Source organism: Oncorhynchus nerka, linkage group LG13 (genome assembly GCF_034236695.1).
Source record: "Oncorhynchus nerka isolate Pitt River linkage group LG13, Oner_Uvic_2.0, whole genome shotgun sequence".
Lineage (NCBI taxonomy): Eukaryota > Metazoa > Chordata > Actinopteri > Salmoniformes > Salmonidae > Oncorhynchus > Oncorhynchus nerka.
In genome coordinates, this window is record NC_088408.1 from 88462081 (window position 1) to 88487690 (window position 25610).

General features: G+C 42.2%; 1 protein-coding gene across 1 annotated transcript; it reads right to left on the bottom strand.

The window, feature by feature from the left end:
- Window positions 1-25610, bottom strand: LOC115124885 (NADPH oxidase activator 1-like). The gene is made up of 14 exons (XM_065027008.1): window positions 25489-25610; window positions 24729-24906; window positions 24542-24624; window positions 24055-24186; window positions 12239-13006; window positions 11780-12180; window positions 11466-11527; window positions 11253-11290; window positions 10753-10891; window positions 7256-7321; window positions 6725-6809; window positions 6343-6425; window positions 1760-1883; window positions 1-1648 (listed from the first exon to the last, which is right to left on the bottom strand). Exons 2-14 carry the CDS (start codon window positions 24900-24902, stop codon window positions 1518-1520), a joined length of 2286 nt encoding a protein of 761 aa, XP_064883080.1. The 5' UTR covers window positions 24903-24906; window positions 25489-25610; the 3' UTR covers window positions 1-1517.

Genomic DNA, 25610 nt, shown 5'->3' on the forward strand with positions numbered 1-25610 from the left:
TGTAAACAAATTTGTGCATAAAATTTGAGATAAATAAGCTTTTTGTGCATATGGAACATTTTTGGACTCTTTTATTTCAGTTCATGAAACATGGGACCAACACTTTACATGTTGCGTTTTATATTGTTTGTTCAGTATAGAATCAGACCAGGTGTGTTTGGTTTGGGATAGTTTTGAACACACGATTTTGTCATTCATTTTGCAAGCGTCATCTCATCAATGATGTAAATATGTAGGAGTTACCCTGTAATACAGATTCACTGTTGTTGACTACATTATTCACACTCTCAAATAGATTGTGTATGCACCACATAATGCATCCATTATCCCTGGTAGGTGTACAACAATAGTCCCTGAGTTCTACCAGAGGATGGGTGGGTGGACGTAAATGCTTCACATGGGAACAGACTAATTACTAAAGGACTCTGGTTTAATAAGCCATCTGAATGGAGTTCTTTGATGCTTCATTGCGCCCCTTCTTTTTCATAACTATCATTTGTGACGACAGCTAAAAGTACCTGACATTTTCCTGTGTAGTGACTAACTAAAGCCTAGACCACTGCACTTCTACTGCACAGCCAACTAAGATGTGAGTGCCAAATGGCCCCCTATTCCCTACACAGCGCACTACTTTTGACCAGAGCCCTGTAGGCCCTGGCTAAATGCAGTGCACTACATATGGAAAAGGGTTCTATTTGGGATACAGACAAGGTCCTCTACCCTTACACTTCATTCACACAGACTCAGGCTTCTATTTTTCTACCAGTCAGTCCAGAGCCCTGTTAAGAACGACTGGAAGTCCATACATGTTATGAAGTTTGTTCAATGTGGGCAATCGAGTAAATTAGCTTTAATGGAATTAGGGAATGGGATTATTGCATTGCATGTCCTATTTCATGAATTGAGTTGTGTTTGTGCTTTTCTAGTAACCAATTTCTGTGTTCATGTAAGTGCCTGATGGAACGGATCCTCACTATCTGTATGCCCAAAACCTTGTTTTGAGAACGAAAGGAAGTTGTTGTTAATAAACAATGATTCCTTTAAGATTGACTTCGAGTGTCCCTGTGTAGAATTTCCACAACAGACTTATTATGTTTTCTTCAACAAAAGTGAACATCACCATTCTTACCATTAGATCTTCTTTAGTTTAACAGGTTTACATGATCATGGAGGAAGTAACAACCATATAAGAGTATAACAGTGGTCCACATTCATTCACAGCAGTTGACAGTAAGTAGAAGAGGTGAAACACTTTAAGTTTGACCTGTTGGTCAAATGCTACCCAGTATGCCCACTCTATTCCCTCTGAGTGGATGGAAAATGTCCGTGGCTTGGTCAGGCATGCAGCAAACCCAATGATGTAGTCCTCCAGCAGACAACCACAGAAGCACACCAAGAGATGACATGCTGCATCGTCTCCGTACTGATTCTGATGAAGGCCGTTGACAGCCGTCATCATTTTAACTTGAATTAGATAAATAAAATATCAAGTTGTTAACTGTGAGCAAGAGTTGAGCCTATTCCTTGTTTGATAGCAACAGGGTCATCCGATCGATGGTTGAGGGGGCCTCCCTTTCCCGGTAGGCAAAAAGGCTGGGGAAGATGCCAATGTTACCAGCACAGTGACCCTCCAGCCACTCTTCATTGACTGGCAGACAGGGGGGGGAGAGAGAGGAGGCTCATTATTCAGAGTAGGAGGTGACATACTTACTGTTCACTTAAAACACACAACACTTAATCATTTCTCCCGTTCCGTTACCTTCACTGAGAATGTCAATAGTGTCTCCCTCGCCGAACTCCAAATCCTCTGGTCCCTCAGCTGCATAGTCACACAGTGCCACCATCTGGTAGAGAATGGTACAGTTGGCCAGAGGGTCCTCGGTCTGACAGAGAGAGCAGAGGAACACACAGGTTAGCTGTCACTCAGCAATTAGCCACACATTCCATTGAGGCATTTCAGTTCAAGATGGGTCTGTGCTACATACACTGTGTTGTATAACACACTGTATTACTTCTACAGCTAATATAAGGACAGGAGTATAAACTGACACATAACAGTCTAAGTCATAACAGTTTAATAACAGTTTAATGCCTTTCACAGGACAAAACATTCCAAGCATTCCAATGTACGTAAAAAGGGGGGTGTTACAGGTGCCCTAAGGGGACAAACTAGAATATCAATACACAACATATTCCTCCCCCTTTACTTTTGAAAGTAAATATTCACTGTTTTGAATATTATTATTTTTTTAACATAACTGCTCTCTTAAGGTAAATAAAATATTTTTTCAGAATAACCTTTTCTGAACTAGGGAAAGAGGGTAGACTGCCTCAGTTCCCAGACTGGATCCTAGGGTGTATTCTGCCCCAATGTCGGAGGTTAGTCTGAACTAGGGAAAGAGGGTAGACCGCCTCAGTTCCCAGACTGGATCCTAGGGTGTATTCTGCCCCAATGTCGGAGGTTAGTCTGAACTAGGGAAAGAGGGTAGACTGCCTCAGTTCCCAGACTGGATCCTAGGGTGTATTCTGCCCCAATGTCGGAGGTTAGTCTGAACTAGGGAAAGAGGGTAGACTGCCTCAGTTCCCAGACTGTATCCTAGGGTGTATTCTGCCCCAATGTCGGAGGTTAGTCTGAACTAGGGAAAGAGGGTAGACTGCCTCAGTTCCCAGACTGGATCCTAGGGTGTATTCTGCCCCAATGTCGGAGGTTAGTCTGAACTAGGGAAAGAGGGTAGACTGCCTCCGTTCCCAGACTGGATCCTAGGGTGTATTCTGCCCCAATGTCGGAGGTTAGTCTGAACTAGGGAAAGAGGGTAGACTGCCTCAGTTCCCAGACTGGATCCTAGGGTGTATTCTGCCCCAATGTCGGAGGTTAGGCTGAACTAAATATTCAACCTTTCAGGGGGTCATCTTTCTCTTGCAGGGTAATGACAATGTACAGGTGAGTCTACAGTCACATTGTCTCTGAGTCTGAGTGGTGATGGTGTATGCCCAGACTGGTGCCCAACAGTACCCTGAGTAGGCACTCTGGCTGGTTCGAGTGAGTCTGGAGCACTTTCCACATTTATAGGTTGATGCAGTGGATGTTCAGGTGATGCCTCGTAGTCATGGTAGGTCTCCAGTAGCTGTTTCGTCTTTAGAGGTCTCAGGAGGTCGAGCCACGTGCAAAGCTGTCTTTTCATCATGGCTGACACGGGTGCCTCTTTGATTGTAGCATGGGGGGCGTTTCTGTAGTTCAACAGGTAGGTGGTTAGGGACCCGTTCCCTTGTGATGATTTTAAAGCTTGATTCATCGTCTGGACCAATCTGTCAGCGAGGCCGTTTGTTGCAGGGTGACACGGCACTGACTTGATGTGCTGAATTCCATTTGCTTCCATGAATGACCGGAACTCTTCAGATACCCGTTGTGGGCCATTATCTCTAACGACTTGAGTCGGCAGTCTGAAGCGACTGAAGATTGACCGTAGCTCTTCGAGGGTTCTCTCCACTGAGGTGCTCTTCATCACTATGACCTCAGGCTATTTGCTGCGTGCGTCAACTACGACTAAGAACATACGATCCTCTGGTGGGCCTGCATAGTCTTTGTGGACTCGCTGCCAAGGCTCCTCTGGGAAGTCCCATGGGTGTAGTGGCGCTAGCTGAGGCATGTTCCTCAACTTTTGACATGCAGAACATGACTTGACCTTGTCTTCAATAGCTGCGTCCAAACCGGGCCACTAAAAGTAGCTGTGTGCCATCTCCTTCATTCGCACCATGCCACAGTGCCCTGAATGGAGTTCTTCAAGCACCTGCCTTCTCAGTGGCGGCGGTATGGTGACTCGAAAACCCCATAGCAAGCATCCAAACTGAACTTTGTGCTCGTTTCTCCTCCTTCAGTCTGCGAGTGTTCAGTGTGTGTGACAGGGAAGGGAAGCCTTGAGAGGCCGTCTTTATTGCAGTGCTGCTCAGACTTTCTGGACTTGATATCGTACTGGTGAGCAGATAAAAGTAATGCCCATCGCTGCATGCGGCTGGCTGCAACTGATGGAATGGCGGTGTTGGGACCAAAGATGAAGGTGAGGGGTCTATGGTCCATCAGCACTGTGAATCATCGGCCAAACAGAAACAGATTAAATTTCATAACTCCAAACACGATGGCGAGCGATTCACCCTCGATCTTTACTTATGGTAAGGTTTTACTTCAGGTCCGTGATTTGAAAGCAATTGGCCTTTCTTCCCCTGATGGCATGATGTGTGAGACAACAGCTCCAACGCCATAAGGCGTACAGTCCTTTGGGAGTCACTATGGTCAACAGTTCTTGTGACTCTTGGTACACATGCATCTGTAGATAGGCCTGACATAAGTCTATCTTACTGAATTTGTCCTCCAGCTAAACCAGAAAGGGGCTTGTCAATGAGGGGTAGTGGATATTTTTCAGCAGTCAAGACTGGGTTAATGGTGACTGAAATCACCACAGAGTCTGAGTGATCCATCTTTTTTTTATGACTGGAACAATGGGTGTCGCCCATTCACTAACATTCACTGGATCCAATACTCCACTCTCGACTTGTCTGTTTAGCTCAGTTTCAACTTTTGGTTTTATGGCGTATGGGACAGGTCTAGCGTTTACCTGTCCTTCATCCTGCCAAGTTCTCCTTTGAACACATCCGTGTGTTTCCTCAATATCCCTTGTAGGTTTGTGTCCTCTTTTGCAACCATTAGAATTGCCTGACAGTTTAGTTTGATCTTTTCCATGTGCATCCTAGCGATGCTGGATGGTTGCCTTTCACGTTGTAGAGACGTAGCATTGCCTTCTGTTTGTTGAGCTCAACTGTAACAATCACGCTTCCTCTCACTGGAACAATCTCACCGAAGATAAAGAACACAAACGTGAAACGTTTCTTTCTCGTCGCCAGTTGTGTTGTATAACACACTGTATTACTTCTACAACTCATATAAGGACATGAGACGGGGGTAGAAACTAACATGCGCATTGTTTAATGCCTTTCACAGGACAAAACATTCCAAGCATTCCAATGTACGTAAAAAGGGGGGTGTTACAGGTGCCCTAAAGGGACAAACTAGAATATCAACACACAACACATTGTATCATAGGTCATTGTCCCACATGGCACCCTATTCCGTCTGTAGTGCCCTTCTTTTGACCGGAGTGCATAGGGTAGCCCAGAGCCCATAAAGGGAGTAGATAATAAAGCATCTGACCTTTCCATTTTGTTAACGATGGAGGAATCTTTGAAATACTTTAAGCGCTTGCTTTAGTCTGCCTGGAGTGCTAGATGAGCAGGACTTGCACTTTAGCGACTATTCTATTGTGCCTGTCAAACTAAATCAAGCCTAGTAAGTATTTAAAAATGATTTCAAATAGTATTTGAACCTAGGGGTGATGGAAAGTATTTCAAACAGCACATACTAAACACTGGAATGGTAGCTAATGATTCCCTTATCACAGTAAATGATCTCAAGGAAATCTAGATGTTTTTGTTCTGAACAATGTACCCACCCAGGTCTCCTAACATAAGTAGTTTAACAGGTATTGGCAGTATTGACTGAATGGAAATGGAGAAAACTCTGCAGAACACTCACTGAAACCTCTTGCTTTTCCCCAGCCAGCCAGTCTGTCAGGAATTGTGTGTAAAAGTAGAACAGGACTTACACAAGTTCCATAGGTTTTGGCACGGCCATCAGTTTTTTAAGAGGTCATTTCTTCTTACGAAAATCATTCAGGTCATTCTGACATGCTGAGGCACAAAAGATAGTCTTAAATAGTCCAGAATATATTTTTACCTGACAACCTCGCCCTCCCCGGGGCTTTGCATTGACTTAATCAGGCCAAATCATCAGCATTGTATTACATCTGACACTTGAAAATTATCAGTCATAAAATTAATTAGAAGTTATCCACAATTCCATCTGCCTAGTGTACAGTATGTAAACCCATGCAACTAGAAGTACAGCACAACATACTGGATTATGTCAAATGGTCCTTCTTCCAGTCAGGCTGACACCAGTGGAGGCTGCTGAGGGGAGGACGGATCATCATAATGGCTGGAACGGAGTGAATGGAAACCAGGTGTTTGATGTATTCGATGCCGTTCCACTTATTCCACTCCAGCCATTACCACAAGCCCGTCCTCCCCAATTAAGGTGCCACCAACCTCCTGTGGCTGACAAACATTTTTCTTCAACCAACTGGAGGACAGATGTACTAATTGTTTGGACCTGATGACTTCAGAGAAATAAATTGTATTATCTTAATGTTCATTTTACCTTTACATGTGTTATTTGCGACAGAGATAAAGAGTTACACACAGATGAAGTCAGAGCCTTTACTCACCAGCTCAGTAGGACTGTCCACCGTGGATGGGTGGTGGGGTGAAGGTGGTTGGTAGGTAGGAGGGTGGAGATGCCTCTCTATCAGGCCTCTCTGCAGATTATATATAGCACAAGATTTAAAAGGCTGAACACTTGTACAATAATCAGTGACTGTAAAATTAACACATTTATAGTTCATGGGGCTGGTAGAATGACGTTACAATATGATTTAAAGCACTTTGAGATTCTTTGTGTAATGAAAAAGACTATAATAGTTCAATAATAACAATCATTATTGTTATTTAATTAACATAAAGGTGCTTTAAAGGTTAAGATGGATGCTGGCATGGCCTAGCTCCACCCCCTTGGTGTCTTGCGTTCTGCCAGTGGGGTTAAATGAGGTGAACCTACCCTGTGGAGGTTCTTCGTGGCTAAGATGGCTCTGTGGGCGAGTGGGCGGCTTGAGCCCCGGTGGGAGGGGGATCCCACTGGGAATACTCTGTGGAGGACACAACCAGAGTAGTCAAGGTAACACCGCTCTCTGTGCCTTCCATTAAAGCAGTGAAACATCCAGACAGGCTGGGCTTATAATTGCTATTCCTCTTGTGACACCTCATCCACTCATTGTTAAAATCCAAGGGTATTCAACAACCCTGTCTGTCCTTCACAGTGTTAAGCAGGTGCAGCTTTGATACACATGAATAGGCCTACAAATGTTTTCACTGTCTGTGGGTAGAGGAGGAGAGTTAAAATACAGCTCTGTTAAGCATTACTCTAAAACTGAACGTTGAGAGAACAACCCAGATGAGATTAAACACCTGAAGTTGCTGGATTGTCACATTCTGTTCAGCACTATGGAAATAGGTTCATTGTCTTAGTAAAACATACAAATGCGATGAAATTAGAAACTCTAAGAAGAAGATAGAAAGCCTTACTTTATTTTTTTCTTCTGCCTTTGGACTTGTTGACATCCACTGGGTCCAGCAGGGTCATGGGGACAAGTCCTTTCTAAACCACGAAAGAGGGGGAAAAAGGGAAGATGAGTGATAAATCAAACATTTTTACGGCATAGATATACAATCGTACAGAAAGAAGGCGGGGCCAAAATAAAAGGAGTTGGTGTTGCTGTGTTAGGAAAGGGAAGATGTAATGACATGGCTATTACTGATACAGCCAATGGAGGGGGTGGGGGCAAGGGACAGACAACTAGGGGACAGCAGAGCCTCTTGTGGAATGTGGAAGTATTGCATTATTCTTATGCGCTTTCTAATTCATTTACAGAAGATCCTAGCTAGTTGCTACTATACAATACAACATTATTGATCATACATTACAGCAAACAACATAAATGTGTCTACTGCTCAATCCTCAACCCTCCCAGACAGCACACATTATTTACAGGTATAGGGAGTTAACCCCCTCTTTCTTTACAGGTATAATGAGTTAACCTCCTCTTTACAGGTATAGGGAGTTAACCCTCTTTCTTTACAGGTATAAGGTTACCTCCTCTTTAGGGGAGTTAACCCCCTCTTAACAGGTGTAGGGAGTTAACCCCCTCTTTACAGGTATAATGAGTTAACCTCCTCTTTACAGGTATAGGGAGTTAACCCACTCTTTACAGGTTAGGAGTTACTCTTTAGGTATAGGGAGTTAACCTCCTCTTTACAGGTATAAGGAGTTAACCCACTCTTTCTTTAACCCACTCTTTACAGGTATAAGGAGTTAACCCCCTCTTTACAGGTATAGGGAGTTAACCCCCTCTTTACAGGTATAGGGAGTTAACCCCTCTTTACAGGTATAAGGAGTTAACCCCCTCTTTACAGGTATAGGGAGTTAACCCACTCTTTACAGGTATAGGGAGTTAACCCACTCTTTACAGGTATAATGAGTTAACCCACTCTTTACAGGTATAGGGAGTTAACCCCCTCTTCGCAGGTATAGGGAGTTAACCCCCTCTTTACAGGTATAAGGAGTTAACCCACTCTTTACAGGTATAGGGAGTTAACCCCCTCTTTACAGGTATAAGGAGTTAACCCACTCTTTACAGGTATAGGGAGTTAACCCCCTCTTCACAGGTATATGGAGTTAACCCCCTCTTCACAGGTATAGGGAGTTAACCCCCTCTTTACAGGTATAGGGGGTTAACCCCCTCTTTACAGGTATAGGGAGTTAACCCACTCTTTACAGGTATAGGGAGTTAACCCACTCTTTACAGGGATAAGGAGTTAACCCCTCTTTACAGGTATAGGGAGTTAACCCCCTCTTTACAGGTATAGGGAGTTAACCCACTCTTTACAGGTATAGGGGGTTAACCCACTCTTTACAGGTATAGGGAGTTAACCCACTCTTTACAGGTATAGGGAGTTAACCCCCTCTTAACAGGTGTAGGGAGTTAACCCCCTCTTTACAGGTATAATGAGTTAACCCCCTCTTTACAGGTATAGGGAGTTAACCCACTCTTTACAGGTATAGGGAGTTAACCCACTCTTTACAGGTATAAGGAGTTAACCCCCTCTTTACAGGTATAAGGAGTTAACCCCCTCTTTACAGGTATAGGGAGTTAACCCACTCTTTACAGGTATAAGGAGTTAACCCCCTCTTTACAGGTATAAGGAGTTAACCCCCTCTTTACAGGTATAAGGAGTTAACCCCTTCTTTACAGGTATAGGGAGTTAACCCACTCTTTACAGGTATAAGGAGTTAACCCCCTCTTTACAGGTATAAGGAGTTAACCCCCTCTTTACAGGTATAGGGAGTTAACCCACTCTTTACAGGTATAAGGAATTAACCCCCTCTTTACAGGTATAGGGAGTTAACCCACTCTTTACAGGTATAGGGAGTTAACCCACTCTTTACAGGTATAATGAATGAACCCCCTCTTTACAGGTATAGGGAGTTAACCCACTCTTTACAGGTATAGGGAGTTAACCCACTCTTTATAGGTATAGGGAGTTAACCCACTCTTTACAGGTATAATGAGTTAACCCACTCTTTACAGGTATAATGTGTTAACCCACTCTTTACAGGTGTAGGGAGTTAACCCCTTCTTTACAGGTATAATGAGTTAACCCACTCTTTACAGGTATAGGGAGTTAACCCCTTCTTTACAGGTATAGGGAGTTAACCCACTCTTTACAGGTATAGGGAGTTAACCCACTCTTTACAGGTATAATGAGTTAACCCCCTCTTTACAGGTATAGGGAGTTAACCCCCTCTTTACAGGTATAAGGAGTTAACCCACTCTTTACAGGTATAATGTGTTAACCCACTCTTTACAGGTATAGGAGTTACCCCCTCCCAGGTATAGGGGAGTTAACCCCTCTTTACAGGTATAGGGAGTTAACCCCTTCTTTACAGGTTAACCCCCTCTTTACAGGTATAGGGAGTTAACCCCCTCTTTACAGGTATAAGGAGTTAACCCACTCTTTACAGGTATAGGGAGTTAACCCCCTCTTTCTTTACAGGTATAATGAGTTAACCCACTCTTTACAGGTATAGGGAGTTAACCCACTCTTTACAGGTATAGGGAGTTAACCCACTCTTTACAGGTATAATGAATTAACCCCCTCTTTACAGGTATAGGGAGTTAACCCACTCTTTATAGGTATAGGGAGTTAACCCACTCTTTATAGGTATAGGGAGTTAACCCCCTCTTTACAGGTATAATGAGTTAACCCACTCTTTACAGGTATAATGTGTTAACCCACTCTTTACAGGTGTAGGGAGTTAACCCCTTCTTTACAGGTATAAGGAGTTAACCCACTCTTTACAGGTATAATGAGTTAACCCCCTCTTCGCAGGTATAAGGAGTTAACCCCCTCTTTACAGGTATAGGGAGTTAACCCCCTCTTTACAGGTATAGGGAGTTAACCCCCTCTTTACAGGTATAGGGAGTTAACCCCCTCTTTACAGGTATAGGGAGTTAACCCCCTCTTTACAGGTATAGGGAGTTAACCCACTCTTTACAGGTATAAGGAGTTAACCCCCTCTTTACAGGTATAGGTAGTTAACCCACTCTTTACAGGTATAGGAGTTAACCCCCTCTTTACAGGTATAAGGAGTTAACCCCCTCTTTACAGGTATAAGGAGTTAACCCCCTCTTTACAGGTATAGGGAGTTAACCCACTCTTTACAGGTATAAGGAGTTAACCCCTCTTTACAGGTATAGGAGTTAACCCACTCTTTACAGGTTACCCCTCTTTAGGTATAAGGAGTTAACCCACTCTTTACAGGTATAATGAGTTAACCCCCTCTTTACAGGTATAGGGGGTTAACCCACTCTTTACAGGTATAAGGAGTTAACCCCCTCTTTACAGGTATAAGGAGTTAACCCCCTCTTTACAGGTATAGGGAGTTAACCCCCTCTTTACAGGTATAAGGAGTTAACCCACTCTTTACAGGTATAAGGAGTTAACCCCCTCTTTACCAGTGTCTCTCACCTGTCCATCATGTATGACCATGGCCAGTCCATCTCTGTCTGCATCACTGAAAATAAACACTATGGCTCCCCCAGGCACCGTCAGCTGCCCAGGGGCTTGGGACATGTAGAGGTTACGCAGACGCATGTAGCGAGATTCCCTATGGGGAGGCAAAGCAAGCATTCGAAGTGAAGGGTTAAGATGGACACTATCATGATTATCTCACTTGTGTTGCAGCGAGTTATTAAGAACCCCAATCAACATTGTAGAAAAATAAACACATCATTTGTCTCATGTACATTTATCATCAACGTTTCGGTCAGAGACCTTTGTCTTAAGAAGATGTTACTCATACCACCATATTAACCATGGATATCTTTTTTTGGAATCAAATATCAGTTCTGAGCTTATTTTCTTCTGGTGTCCATGACCATGAGAGAATAATTACAGGATTTGTTCTGCTCCAACAACATTCATGTTTTGGAACATAATTGAAAGTCAATGTGAATAATATTACTTACTCCACTCTATCCACCTTGGGCTCGTAGTATCCCGGTTTCTGTTCGGAAGACAGAGTCACAGTCAGAGAGAGAGGCAGAGGGCATAGGATGTGTCCCAAAATGTCAAAATGGCATAAGGACTCTGGTCAAAAGCAGTGCACTATACAGGGAATGGGGGGTTATTTGAGACACATTCAAGGTGTACTTCCAATGCTATGTTAACAGTGGTCTTACATTGGTCCTGAGAGGTTCAAATCCACCAAAGTCATCATTGGGAATCATTGAGGAAATTACCTGAAACCACAGGAAGAGGCCTGATTCGATTGACACACACACACGGTCACACAGGCAAGCACACACACAGCGATATGTCACTATAAATATGTCCCAAATGGCACCCTGTAACCTACATAGTGCATTACTTTTGACCAGATCCCATAGGGCCCTGATCAAAAGTAGTACACTATATAAGGAATAAGGTGTCATTTGGGATGTACTCTATGTTACTGTGCCTGTGTACATCAGTGTGGTGTGGTTTTACTTAAACATTGGTTTGCCCAGGAAGTCTCTCTGTCCCAGTTGTTCTACGTTCTGTTTCCTGGGACGGAACACCTCTCCCTCTGGCACCAGGAGGATGGGCAGCACCTCTCCCTCTGGCACCAGGAGGATGGGCAGCACCTCTCCCTCTGGCACCAGGAGGATGGGCAGCACCTCTCCCTCTGGCACCAGGAGGATGGGCAGCACCTCTCCCTCTGGCACCAGGAGGATGGGCAGCACCTCTCCCTCTGGCACCAGGAGGATGGGCAGCACCTCTCCCTCTGGCACCAGGAGGATGGGCAGCACCTCTCCCTCTGGCACCAGGAGGACGGGCAGCACCTCTCCCTCTGGCACCAGGAGGATGGGCAGCACCTCTCCCTCTGGCACCAGGAGGACGGGCAGCACCTCTCCTCTGGCACCAGGAGGACGGGCAGCACCTCTCCCTCTGGCACCAGGAGGACGGGCAGCACCTCTCCCTCTGGCACCAGGAGGGGAGCACCTCTCCCTCTGGCACCAGGGGCAGCACCTCTCCTCTGGCACCAGGAGGACGGCAGCACCTCTCCTCTGGCACCAGGAGGACGGGCAGCACCTCTCCCTCTGGCACCAGGAGGACGGGCAGCACCTCTCCCTCTGGCACCAGGAGGACGGGCAGCACCTCTCCCTCTGGCACCAGGAGGACGGGCAGCACCTCTCCCTCTGGCACCAGGAGGACGGGCAGCACCTCTCCCTCTGGCACCAGGAGGACGGGCAGCACCTCTCCCTCTGGCACCAGGAGGACGGGCAGCACCTCTCCCTCTGGCACCAGGAGGATGGGCAGCACCTCTCCCTCTGGCACCAGGAGGATGGGCAGCACCTCTCCCTCTGGCACCAGGAGGATGGGCAGCACCTCTCCCTCTGGCACCAGGAGGATGGGCAGCACCTCTCCCTCTGGCACCAGGAGGATGGGCAGCACCTCTCCCTCTGGCACCAGGAGGATGGGCAGCACCTCTCCCTCTGGCACCAGGAGGATGGGCAGCACCTCTCCCTCTGGCACCAGGAGGATGGGCAGCACCTCTCCCTCTGGCACCAGGAGGACGGGCAGCACCTCTCCCTCTGGCACCAGGAGGACGCACCTCTCCCTCTGGCAGCACCTCTCCCTCTGGCACCAGGAGGACGGGCAGCACCTCTCCCTCTGGCACCAGGAGGACGGGCAGCACCTCTCCCTCTGGCACCAGGAGGATGGGCAGCACCTCTCCCTTCTGGGGGTGGAGACACACACAAAGAAAGAGAGAGAAAGAAAAAGAGAGAAAGCGAGAGAAAGAGAGAAAGAGAGAAAGAAAGAGAGAAAGAAAGAAAGAAAGACAAAGATAGAGAGAGAAAGAGAGGGTAATTCAGGACCAAGAGAAATGCAGCCACGCTGGACAGAACACACCACACCCTGCCAATGTCAAAATATTATGTGACGTTAGAGACAGGAGTTTTTCCATACCATGTGCCTTGATCAGTGAGAAGAAAAAAAACTCATGCCCTATGTAGGGAGAATTCACTGTTTGTTTGTGAATGTTGTTTTTCCGGTAGTGTACTTACAGAGATACTGTGTAAAGCCACCTCCACGTTCAGTATTTACAGGTATAGGGAGTTAACCCACTCTTTACAGGGATAAGGAGTTAACCCCCTCTTTAAAACAGGTATACTGTGGGTAAAACTGTTAACCCACTCTTAGGAACAGGTATAAGGAGTTAACCCCTCTTTATTGCACAGAAAAGTATAAGTAAGAGTTAACCCCCTCTTTACAGGTATATGTCCAGGAGTTAACCCCCTCTTTACAGGTATAGGAGTTAACCCATGTCTCTCTTAACAGGTATCAAATGGTTAACCCACTCTTTACAGGTATAGTAGTCTACAGTTAACCCACTCTTTACAGGTATAGGGAGTTGTGGTGTGGTGTAAGTCTACAGCTATAACACTGTGGTGTAAGTCTACAGCTATAACACTGTGGTGTAAGTCTACATCTATAACACTGTGGTGTAAGTCTACATCTATAATACTGTGGTGTGTCTACATCTATAAGACTACATCTATAACACTGTGGTGTAAGACACTGTGGTGTAAGTCTACAGCTATAACACTGTGGTGTAAGTCTACATCTATAACGCTGTGGTGTAAGTCTACATCTATAACACTGTGGTGTAAGTCTACATCTATAACACTGTGGTGTAAGTCTACATCTATAACGCTGTGGTGTAAGTCTACAGCTATAACACTGTGGTGTAAGTCTATCTATAAGCTCTACATCTAACACTGTGGTGTAAGTCTACAGCTATAACACTGTGGTGTAAGTCTACATCTATAACACTGTGGTGTAAGTCTACAGCTATAACACTGTGGTGTAAGTCTACAGCTATAACACTGTCTACATCTATAACACTGTGATGTAAGTCTATACTGTAGTGTAATACATCTATAACACTGTGGTGTAAGTCTACAGCTATAACACTGTGGTGTAAGTCTACATCTATAACACTGTGTAAGTGTAAGTCTACAGCTATAACACTGTGGTGTAAGTCTACATCTATAACACTGTGGTGTAAGTCTACATCTATAACACTGTGGTGTAAGTCTATATCTATAACTGTGGTGTAATCTATAACACTGTGGTGTAAGTCTACAGCTATAACACTGTGGTGTAAGTCTACATCTATAACACTGTGGTGTAAGTCTAACACAGCTATAACACTGTGGTGTAAGTCTACATCTATAACACTGTGGTGTAAGTCTACAGCTATAACACTGTGGTGTAAGTCTACAGCTATAACACTGTGGTGTAAGTCTACATCTATAACACTGTGGTGTAAGTCTACATCTATAACACTGTGGTGTAAGTCTACATCTATAACACTGTGGTGTAAGTCTACAGCTATAACACTATACACTATAACACTGTGGTGTAAGTCTACAGCTATAACACTGTGGTGTAAGTCTACATCTATAACACTGTGGTGTAAGTCTACACTATAACACTGTGGTGTAAGTCTACATCTATAACACTGTGGTGTAAGTCTACATCTATAACACTGTGGTGTAAGTCTACAGCTATAACACTGTGGTGTAAGTCTATCAGCTATAACACTGTGGTGTAAGTCTACATCTATAACACTGTGGTGTATAGCTATAACACTGTGGTGTAAGTCTACATCTATAACACTGTGGTGTAAGTCTACATCTATAACACTGTGGTGTAAGTCTACAGCTATAACACTGTGGTGTAAGTCTACAGCTATAACACTGTGGTGTAAGTCTACATCTATAACACTGTGGTGTAAGTCTACAGCTATAACACTGTGGTGTAAGTCTACATCTATAACACTGTGGTGTAAGTCTACATCTATAACACTGTGGTGTAAGTCTACATCTATAACACTGTGGTGTAAGTCTACAGCTATAACACTGTGGTGTAAGTCTACATCTATCTATAACACTGTGGTGTAAGTCTACATCTATAACACTGTGGTGTAAGTCTACAGCTATAACACTGTATAAACATCTACATCTATAACACTGTGGTGTAAGTCTACATCTATCTATAACACTGTGGTGTAATCTACAGCTATAACACTGTGGTGTAAGTCTACATCTACCACTGTGGTGTAAACACTATAACACTGTGGTGTAAGTCTATATCTATAACACTGTGGTGTAAGTCTACAGCTATAACACTGTGGTGTAAGTCTACATCTATAACACTGTGGTGTAAGTCTACAGCTATAACACTGTGGTGTAAGTCTACATCATACACTAGTCTACATCTATAACACTGTGGTGTAAGTCTACATCTATAACACTGTGGTGTAAGTCTACATCTATAACACTGTGGTGTAAGTCTACAGCTATAACACTGTAAGTCTACATCTATAACACTGTGTAAGTCTACATCTATAACACTGTGGTGTAAGTCTACACAGCTATAACACTGTGGTGTAAGTCTACAGCTATAACACTGTGGTGTAAGTCTACATCTATAACACTGTGGTGTAAGTCTACATCTATAACACTGTGGTGTAAGTCTATACTGTGGTGTAAGTCTACATCTAACACTGTGGTGTAAGTCTACATCTATAACACTGTGTGTAAGTCTACAGCTATAACACTGTGGTGTAAGTCTACAGCTATAACACTGTGGTGTAAGTCTACATCTATAACACTGTGGTGTAAGTCTACAGCTACATCTATAACACTGTGTGTAAGTCTACATCTATAACACTGTGGTGTAAGTCTACATCTATAACACTGTGGTGTAAGTCTACAGCTATAACACTGTGGTGTAAGTCTACATCTATAACACTGTGGTGTAAGTCTACATCTATAACACTGTGGTGTAAGTCTACATCTATAACACTGTGGTGTAAGTCTACAGTCTACATCTATAACACTGTGGTGTAAGTCTACAGCTATAACACTGTGGTGTAAGTCTACATCTATAACACTGTGGTGTAAGTCTACAGCTATAACACTGTGGTGTAAGTCTACATCTATAACACTGTGGTGTAAGTCTACAGCTATAACACTGTGGTGTAAGTCTATAACACATCTATAACACTGTGGTGTAAGTCTACAGCTATAACACTGTGGTGTAAGTCTACAGCTATAACACTGTGGTGTAAGTCTACATCTATAACACTGTGGTGTAAGTCTACATCTGTGGTGTAAGTCTACAGCTATAACACTGTGGTGTAAGTCTACAGCTATAACACTGTGGTGTAAGTCTACATCTATAACACTGTGGTGTAAGTCTACATCTATAACACTGTGGTGTAAGTCTACATCTATAACACTGTGGTGTAAGTCTACATCTATAACACTGTGGTGTAAGTCTATCTATAACACTGTGGTGTAAGTCTACATCTATAACACTGTGGTGTAAGTCTACATCTATAACACTGTGGTGTAAGTCTCTATAACACAGTCTCTATAACACTGTAAGGTGTAAGTCTACATCTATAACACTGTGGTGTAAGTCTACATCTATAACACTGTGGTGTAAGTCTACATCTATAACACTGTGGTGTAAGTATACTCTATAACACTGTGGTGTAAGTCTACATCTATAACACTTTGGTGTAAGTCTACAGCTATAACACTGTGGTGTAAGTCTACATCTATAACACAGTCTACATCTATAACACTGTGGTGTAAGTCTACAGCTATAACACTGTGGTGTAAGTCTACATCTATAACACTGTGGTGTAAGTCTACATCTATAACACTGTGGTGTAAGTCTACATCTATAACACTGTGGTGTAAGTCTACATCTATAACACTGTGGTGTAAGTCTACATCTATAACACTGTGTGTGTCTACAGTCTACAGTCTACATCTATACCACTGTGGTGTAAGTATACATCTATAACACTGTGGTGTAAGTCTATATCTATCTAGTCTACATCTATAACACTGTGGTGTAGTCTACATCTATAACAGTCTATATCTATAACGCTGTGGTGTAAGTCTACATCTATAACACTGTGGTGTAAGTCTACATCTATAACACTGTGGTGTAAGTCTACATCTATACCACTGTGGTGTAAGTCTACATCTATAACACTGTGGTGTAAGTCTACATCTATAACACTGTGGTGTAAGTCTACAGCTATAACACTGTGGGTGTAAGTCTACATCTATAACACTGTGGTGTAAGTATACTTCTATAACACTGTGGTGTAAGTCTACATCTATAACACTGTGGTGTAAGTCTACAGCTATACACTATACCACTGTGGTGTAAGTAACGCTGTGGTGTAAGTCTACATCTATAACACTGTGGTGTAAGTCTACAGCTATAACACTGTGGTGTAAGTCTACTGTGGTGTAAGTCTACTATAACACTGTGGTGTAAGTCTACATACTATACCACTGTGGTGTAAGTCTACATCTATAACACTGTGGTGTAAGTCTATATCTATAACGCTATAACACTGTGGTGTAAGTCTACAGCTATAACACTGTGGTGTAAGTCTACAGCTATAACACTGTGGTGTAAGTCTACATCTATAACACTGTGGTGTAAGTCTACATCTATAACACTGTGGTGTAAGTCTACATCTATAACACTGTGGTGTAAGTCTACAGCTATAACACTGTGGTGTAAGTCTACATCTATAACACTACATCTATAACACTGTGGTGTAAGTCTACATCTATACACTGTGGTGTAAGTCTACATCTATAACACTGTGGTGTAAGTCTATATCTATAACGCTGTGGTGTAAGTCTACATCTATAACACTGTGGTGTAAGTCTACTGTGGTGTAAGTCTATAACACTGTGGTGTAAGTCTACATCTATAACACTGTGGTGTAAGTCTACATCTATAACACTGTGGTGTAAGTCTACATCTATAACACTGTGGTGTAAGTCTCTATAACACTGTGGTGTAAGTCTACATCTATAACACTGTGGTGTAAGTCTACATCTATAACACTGTGGTGTAAGTCTACAGCTATAACACTGTGGTGTAAGTCTACATCTATAACCACTGTGGTGTAAGTCTACATCTATAACACTGTGGTGTAAGTCTACATCTATAACACTGTGGTGTAAGTCTACATCTATAACACTGTGGTGTAAGTCTACAGCTATAACACTGTGGTGTGTCTACATCTATAAAGTCTACAGCTATAACACTGTGGTGTAAGTCTACATCTATAACACTGTGGTGTAAGTCTACATCTATAACACTGTGGTGTAAGTCTACATCTATAACACTGTCTATATCTATAACGCTGGTGTAAGTCTACAGCTATAACACTGTGGTGTAAGTCTACATCTATAACACTGTGGTGTAAGTCTACAGCTATAACACTGTGGTGTAAGTCTACAGCTATAACACTGTGGTGTAAGTCTACATCTATAACACTGTGGTGTAAGTCTACATCTATAACACTGTGGTGTAAGTCTACATCTATAACACTGTGGTGTAAGTCTACATCTATAACACTGTGGTGTAAGTCTACATCTATAAACTGTGGTGTAAGTCTACAGCTATAACACTGGTGTAAGTCTACATCTATAACACTGTCTATAACACTGTGTAAGTCTACATCTATAACACTGTGGTGTAAGTCTACATCTATAACACTGTGGTGTAAGTCTACATCTATAACACTGTGGTGTAAGTCTACATCTATAACACTGTGGTGTAAGTCTACAGCTATAACACTGTGGTGTAAGTCTATAACACTGTGGTGTAAGTCTACATCTATAACACTGTGGTGTAAGTCTACATCTATAAAACTGTGGTGTAAGTCTCTATAACACTGTGGTGTAAGTCTACAGCTATAACACTGTGGTGTAAGTCTACATCTATAACACTGTGGTGTAAGTCTACAGCTATAACACTGTGGTGTAAGTCTACAGCTATAACACTGTGGTGTAAGTCTACATCTATAACACTGTGGTGTAAGTCTACATCTATAACTGTGGTGTAAGTCTACATCTATAACACTGGTGTAAGTCTACATCTATAACACTGTGGTGTAAGTCTACAGCTATAACACTGTGGTGTAAGTCTACATCTATAACACTGTGGTGTAAGTCTACATCTATAACACTGTGGTGTAAGTCTATAACACTGTGGTGTAAGTCTACATAACACTGTGGTGTAAGTCTACATCTATAACACTGTGGTGTAAGTCTACATCTATAACACTGTGGTGTAAGTCTACAGCTATACTGTGGTGTAACACTGTGGTGTAAGTCTACATCTATAACACTGTGGTGTAAGTCTACATCTATAACACTGTGGTGTAAGTCTACATCTATAACACTGTGGTGTAAGTCTACATCTATAACACTGTGGTGTAAGTCTACATCTATAACACTGTGGTGTAAGTCTACAGCTATAACACTGTGGTGTAAGTCTACATCTATAACACTGTGGTGTAAGTCTACATCTATAACACTGTGGTGTAAGTCTACATCTATAACACTGTGGTGTAAGTCTACATCTATAACACTGTGGTGTAAGTCTACATCTATAACACTGTGGTGTAAGTCTACATCTATAACACTGTAAGTCTACATCTATAACACTGTGGTGTAAGTCTACATCTATAACACTGTGGTGTAAGTCTACATCTATAACACTGTGGTGTAAGTCTACATCTATAACACTGTGGTGTAAGTCTACATCTATAACACTGTGGTGTAAGTCTACATCTATAACACTGTGGTGTAAGTCTACAGCTATAACACACTATAACACTGGTGTAAGTCTACATCTATAACACTGTGGTGTAAGTCTACATAACACTATAACACTGTGGTGTAAGTCTACATCTATAACACTGTGGTGTAAGTCTACATCTATAACACTGTGGTGTAAGTCTACAGCTATAACACTGTGGTGTAAGTCTACATCTATAACACTGTGGTGTAAGTCTACATCTATAACAGGTGTAAGTCTACATCTATAACACTGTGGTGTAAGTCTACATAACACTCTACATCTATAACACTGTGGTGTAAGTCTATAACACTGTGGTGTAAGTCTACATCTATAACTACATCTATAACACTGGTGTAAGTCTACAGCTATAACACTGTGGTGTAAAGTCTACATCTATAACACTGTGGTGTAAGTCTACAGCTATATAGTCTACACACTGTGGTGTAAGTCTACAGTCTACATCTATAACACTGTGGTGTAAGTCTACATCTATAACACTGTGGTGTAAGTCTACATCTATAATACTGTGGTGTAAGTCACTGTGTAAGTCTACATCTATAACACTGTGGTGTAAGTCTACATCTATAACACTGTGGTGTAAGTCTACATCTATAACACTGTGGTGTAAGTCTACAGCTATAACACTGTGGTGTAAGTCTACATCTATAACACTGTGGTGTAAGTCTACATCTATAACACTGTGGTGTAAGTCTACATCTATAACACTGTGGTGTAAGTCTCTATAACACTGTGGTGTAATCTATAACACTGTGGTGTAAGTCTACAGCTATAACACTGTGGTGTAAGTCTACATCTATAACACTGTGGTGTAAGTCTACATCTATAACACTGTGGTGTAAGTCTACATCTATAACACTGTGGTGTAAGTCTACATCTATAACACTGTGGTGTAAGTCTACATCTATAACACTGTGGTGTAAGTCTACATCTATAACACTGTGGTGTAAGTCTACATCTATAACACTGTGGTGTAAGTCTACATCTATAACACTGTGGTGTAAGTCTACATCTATAACTGTGGTGTAAGTCTACATCTATAACACTGTGGTGTAAGTCTACATCTATAACACTGTGGTGTAAGTCTACTATAACACTGTGGTGTAAGTCTACAGCTATAACACTGTGGTGTAAGTCTACACTATAACACTGTGGTGTAAGTCTACAGCTATAACACTGTGGTGTAAGTCTACATCTATAACACTGTGGTGTAAGTCTACATCTATAACACTGTGGTGTAAGTCTACAGCTATAACACTGTGGTGTAAGTCTACAGCTATAACACTGTGGTGTAAGTCTACATCTATAACACTGTGGTGTAAGTCTACATCTATAACACTGTGGTGTAAGTCTACATCTATAACACTGTGGTGTAAGTCTACAGCTATAACACTGTGGTGTAAGTCTACATCTATAACACTGTGGTGTAAGTCTACATCTATACCACTGTGGTGTAAGTCTACAGCTATAACACTGTGGTGTAAGTCTACATCTATAACACTGTGGTGTAAGTCTACATCTATAACACTGTGGTGTAAGTCTACAGCTATACACTATAACACTGTGGTGTAAGTCTACATCTATAACACTGTGGTGTAAGTCTACATCTATAACACTGTGGTGTAAGTCTACATCTATAACACTGTGGTGTAAGTCTACATCTATAACACTGTGGTGTAAGTCTACAGCTATAACACTGTGGTGTAAGTCTACATCTATAACACTGTGGTGTAAGTCTACAGCTATAACACTGTGGTGTAAGTCTACATCTATAACACTGTGGTGTAAGTCTACATCTATAACACTGTGGTGTAAGTCTACATCTATAACACTGTGGTGTAAGTCTACATCTATAACACTGTGGTGTAAGTCTACAGCTATAACACTGTGGTGTAAGTCTACATCTATAACACTGTGGTGTAAGTCTACAGCTATAACACTGTGGTGTAAGTCTACATCTATAACACTGTGGTGTAAGTCTACAGCTATAACACTGTGGTGTAAGTCTACAGCTATAACACTGTGGTGTAAGTCTACAGCTATAACACTGTGGTGTAAGTCTACATCTATACCACTGTGGTAAGTCTACATCTATAACACACTGCTGGTGTAAGTCTACAGCTATAACACTGTGGTGTAAGTCTACATCTATAACACTGTGGTGTAAGTCTACAGCTATAACACTGTGGTGTAAGTCTACATCTATAACACTGTGGTGTAAGTCTACAGCTATAACACTGTGGTGTAAGTCTACATCTATACCACTGTGGTGTAAGTCTACATCTATAACACTGTGGTGTAAGTCTACATCTATAACACTGTGGTGTAAGTCTACTGTGGTGTAAGTCTATAACACTGTGGTGTAAGTCTACATCTATACCACTGTGGTGTAAGCTATAACACTGTGGTGTAAGTCTACATCTATAACACTGTGGTGTAAGTCTACATCTATAACACTGTGGTGTAAGTCTACATCTATAACACTGTGGTGTAAGTCTACATCTATAACACTGTGGTGTAAGTCTACATCTATAACACTGTGGTGTAAGTCTACAGCTATAACACTGTGGTGTAAGTCTACAGCTATAACACTGTGGTGTAAGTCTACATCTATACCACTGTGGTGTAAGTCTACATCTATAACACTGTGGTGTAATATATCTATAACGCTGTGGTGTAAGTCTACTATCTATAACACTGTGGTGTAAGTCTACAGCTATAACACTGTGGTGTAAGTCTACATCTATAACACTGTGGTGTAAGTCTACATCTATAACACTGTGGTGTAAGTCTACATCTATAACACTGTGGTGTAAGTCTACATCTATAACACTGTGTAAGTCTGCTATAACAGTAAGTCTACATCTATAACACTGTGGTGTAAGTCTACAGCTATAACACTGTGGTGTAAGTCTACATCTATAACACTGTGGTGTAAGTCTACATCTATAACACTGTGGTGTAAGTCTACATCTATAACACTGTGGTGTAAGTCTACATCTATAACACTGTGGTGTAAGTCTACATCTATAACACTGTGGTGTAAGTCTACAGCTATAACACTGTGGTGTAAGTCTACATCTATAACACTGTGGTGTAAGTCTACAGCTATAACACTGTAGTGTAAGTCTACATCTATAACACTGTGGTGTAAGTCTACAGCTATAACACTGTGGTGTAAGTCTACAGCTATAACACTGTGGTGTAAGTCTACATCTATAACACTGTGGTGTAAGTCTATAATACAGCTATAACACTGTAGTGTAAGTCTACATCTATAACACTGTGGTGTAAGTCTACATCTATAACACTGTGGTGTAAGTCTATATCTATAACACTGTGGTGTAAGTCTACAGCTATAACACTGTGGTGTAAGTCTACAGCTATAACACTGTGGTGTAAGTCTATATCTATAACACTGTGGTGTAAGTCTACAGCTATAACACTGTGGTGTAAGTCTACAGCTATAACACTGTGGTGTAAGTCTACATCTATAACACTGTGGTGTAAGTCTACATCTATAACACTGTGGTGTAAGTCTACATCTATAACACTGTGGTGTAAGTCTACATCTATAACACTGTGGTGTAAGTCTACATCTATAACACTGTGGTGTAAGTCTACATCTATAACACTGTGGTGTAAGTCTACATCTATAACACAGTCTACATCTATAACACTGTGGTGTAAGTCTACATCTATAACACTGTGGTGTAAGTCTACATCTATAACACTGTGGTGTAAGTCTACATCTATAACACTGTGGTGTAAGTCTACAGCTATAACACTGTGGTGTCTACATCTAAGTCTACATCTATAAACACTGTGGTGTAAGTCTACAGCTATAACACTGTGGTGTAAGTCTACATCTATAACACTGTGGTGTAAGTCTACATCTATAACACTGTGGTGTAAGTCTACATCTATAACACTGTGGTGTAAGTCTACATCTATAATACTGTGGTGTAAGACTACATCTATAACACTGTGATGTAAGTCTACATCTATAACACTGTGGTGTAAGTCTGCAGCTATAACACTGTGGTGTAAGTCTGCAGCTATAACACTGTGGTGTAAGTCTGTTGTACCTGCCAGCTGTAGAGCTTGTAGCGTAGCCCCAGCTGTCTGTAGTCAATGACCACGTTCCCTCTCATGTGTTTCTGAGCCGAGATACAGTCATTCAGAGCCTCCTCCAGCCTGCACACACACACACACACACACACACACACACACACACACACACACACACACACACACACACACACACACACACACACACACACACACACACACACACACACACACACACACACACACACACACACACACACACACACACACACACAGAGAGAGTGGGAGGGATGTCAGATATAATGGCTGCCTTTTGTAATCTAAAACATGAATAGACAGCCATTTTCCTTCATATGTTAATCGATGTCTAAACGCTGTACATTCACATTGACCTGTACATCCTGTCGTTTACTTTAATAAAGGAGAGAACAACATCAGAAGACAGAAGAGGAACCATAACGTTGTACAGTGATCTCTTTACCTGCTAGCCATTATGAGTGTTCCAGCTCTTTGGAAAAAGCCAACTGCAAGTCGCTCATCCTTGGCTATGGTCTGGTCTAACGCCTTCACAGGGTGACAGATAAATATTAGACGCACTCACATACACACACAAAGAAGTCCTTTCAGAGATTGATCAGTCACTCTTGACAGCAGTCCTCCAGACTTACCTGGATGGCAGGCTCCAGCTGCCCCAGGGCAAGGTGAGCCGAGGCAGTCAGAAACACAGTACCTGAGGTAGGTTCAGTGATCTGGTTCAGTTTAGACAGGGCTCCCTGCCAGTCTCTGGCATCCACTGCCTTCCCTGCTTCATCCCACAACCGCAGCAGCTCTGTGTACAACATCGTCCTGTGATAGGAACATTTCTTTATATTTCTTTATTTTTAAGTTGTACCTCAAAAAAGTTAGGATAAGTGGGGATCAAAATAACTGTATACACATGGCACTTTTTAAGAGGCAATCTGGAATTGGTAAATACACTAAATTAGAATTTTAAATACATTATATATAGCCATTGTAGTTTATATATATATATATACATTATATATAGCTCCTTTGTTGCTTTTCGAATCCCAGATAGTCCCTTTAAACAATTACCTTGTCATGTCTGAGTGCAATGAAGAAAGTAACTAGATTACTATGACAAAATGTAAGCCTACAGTGTAATAACTGGGGTGGTATCCTTTATGAATGAAAACACAACAAAGAAAAACATTTAGTTGCTCTTCATCATACTCAGCAAACACAGCATGGAGATTTAGACAGAGTGACTCTTAAAGAGTATCCAAGCCTTTCATACATAATTAAATATCTACTCAAACAAATATTAATGATGTGAAAAATAAACATCTCTACTTACAGGTACTCCCACACTAAAAACATAAACAAAAGGAAAGAAGTTTGACGTTAGAGAGTCAGGGAGATTCAAACCTATTGTCAAAGGTTCCTGGAAAGGTATGCCAGCTTAGCACCTTCAGTCCCGCTGCGAGGCTGCAAGCTGTGGGTGCAGTGAGGAAGTCACCACCCTGCACTACAAGGAAGTCCTCCTCCCT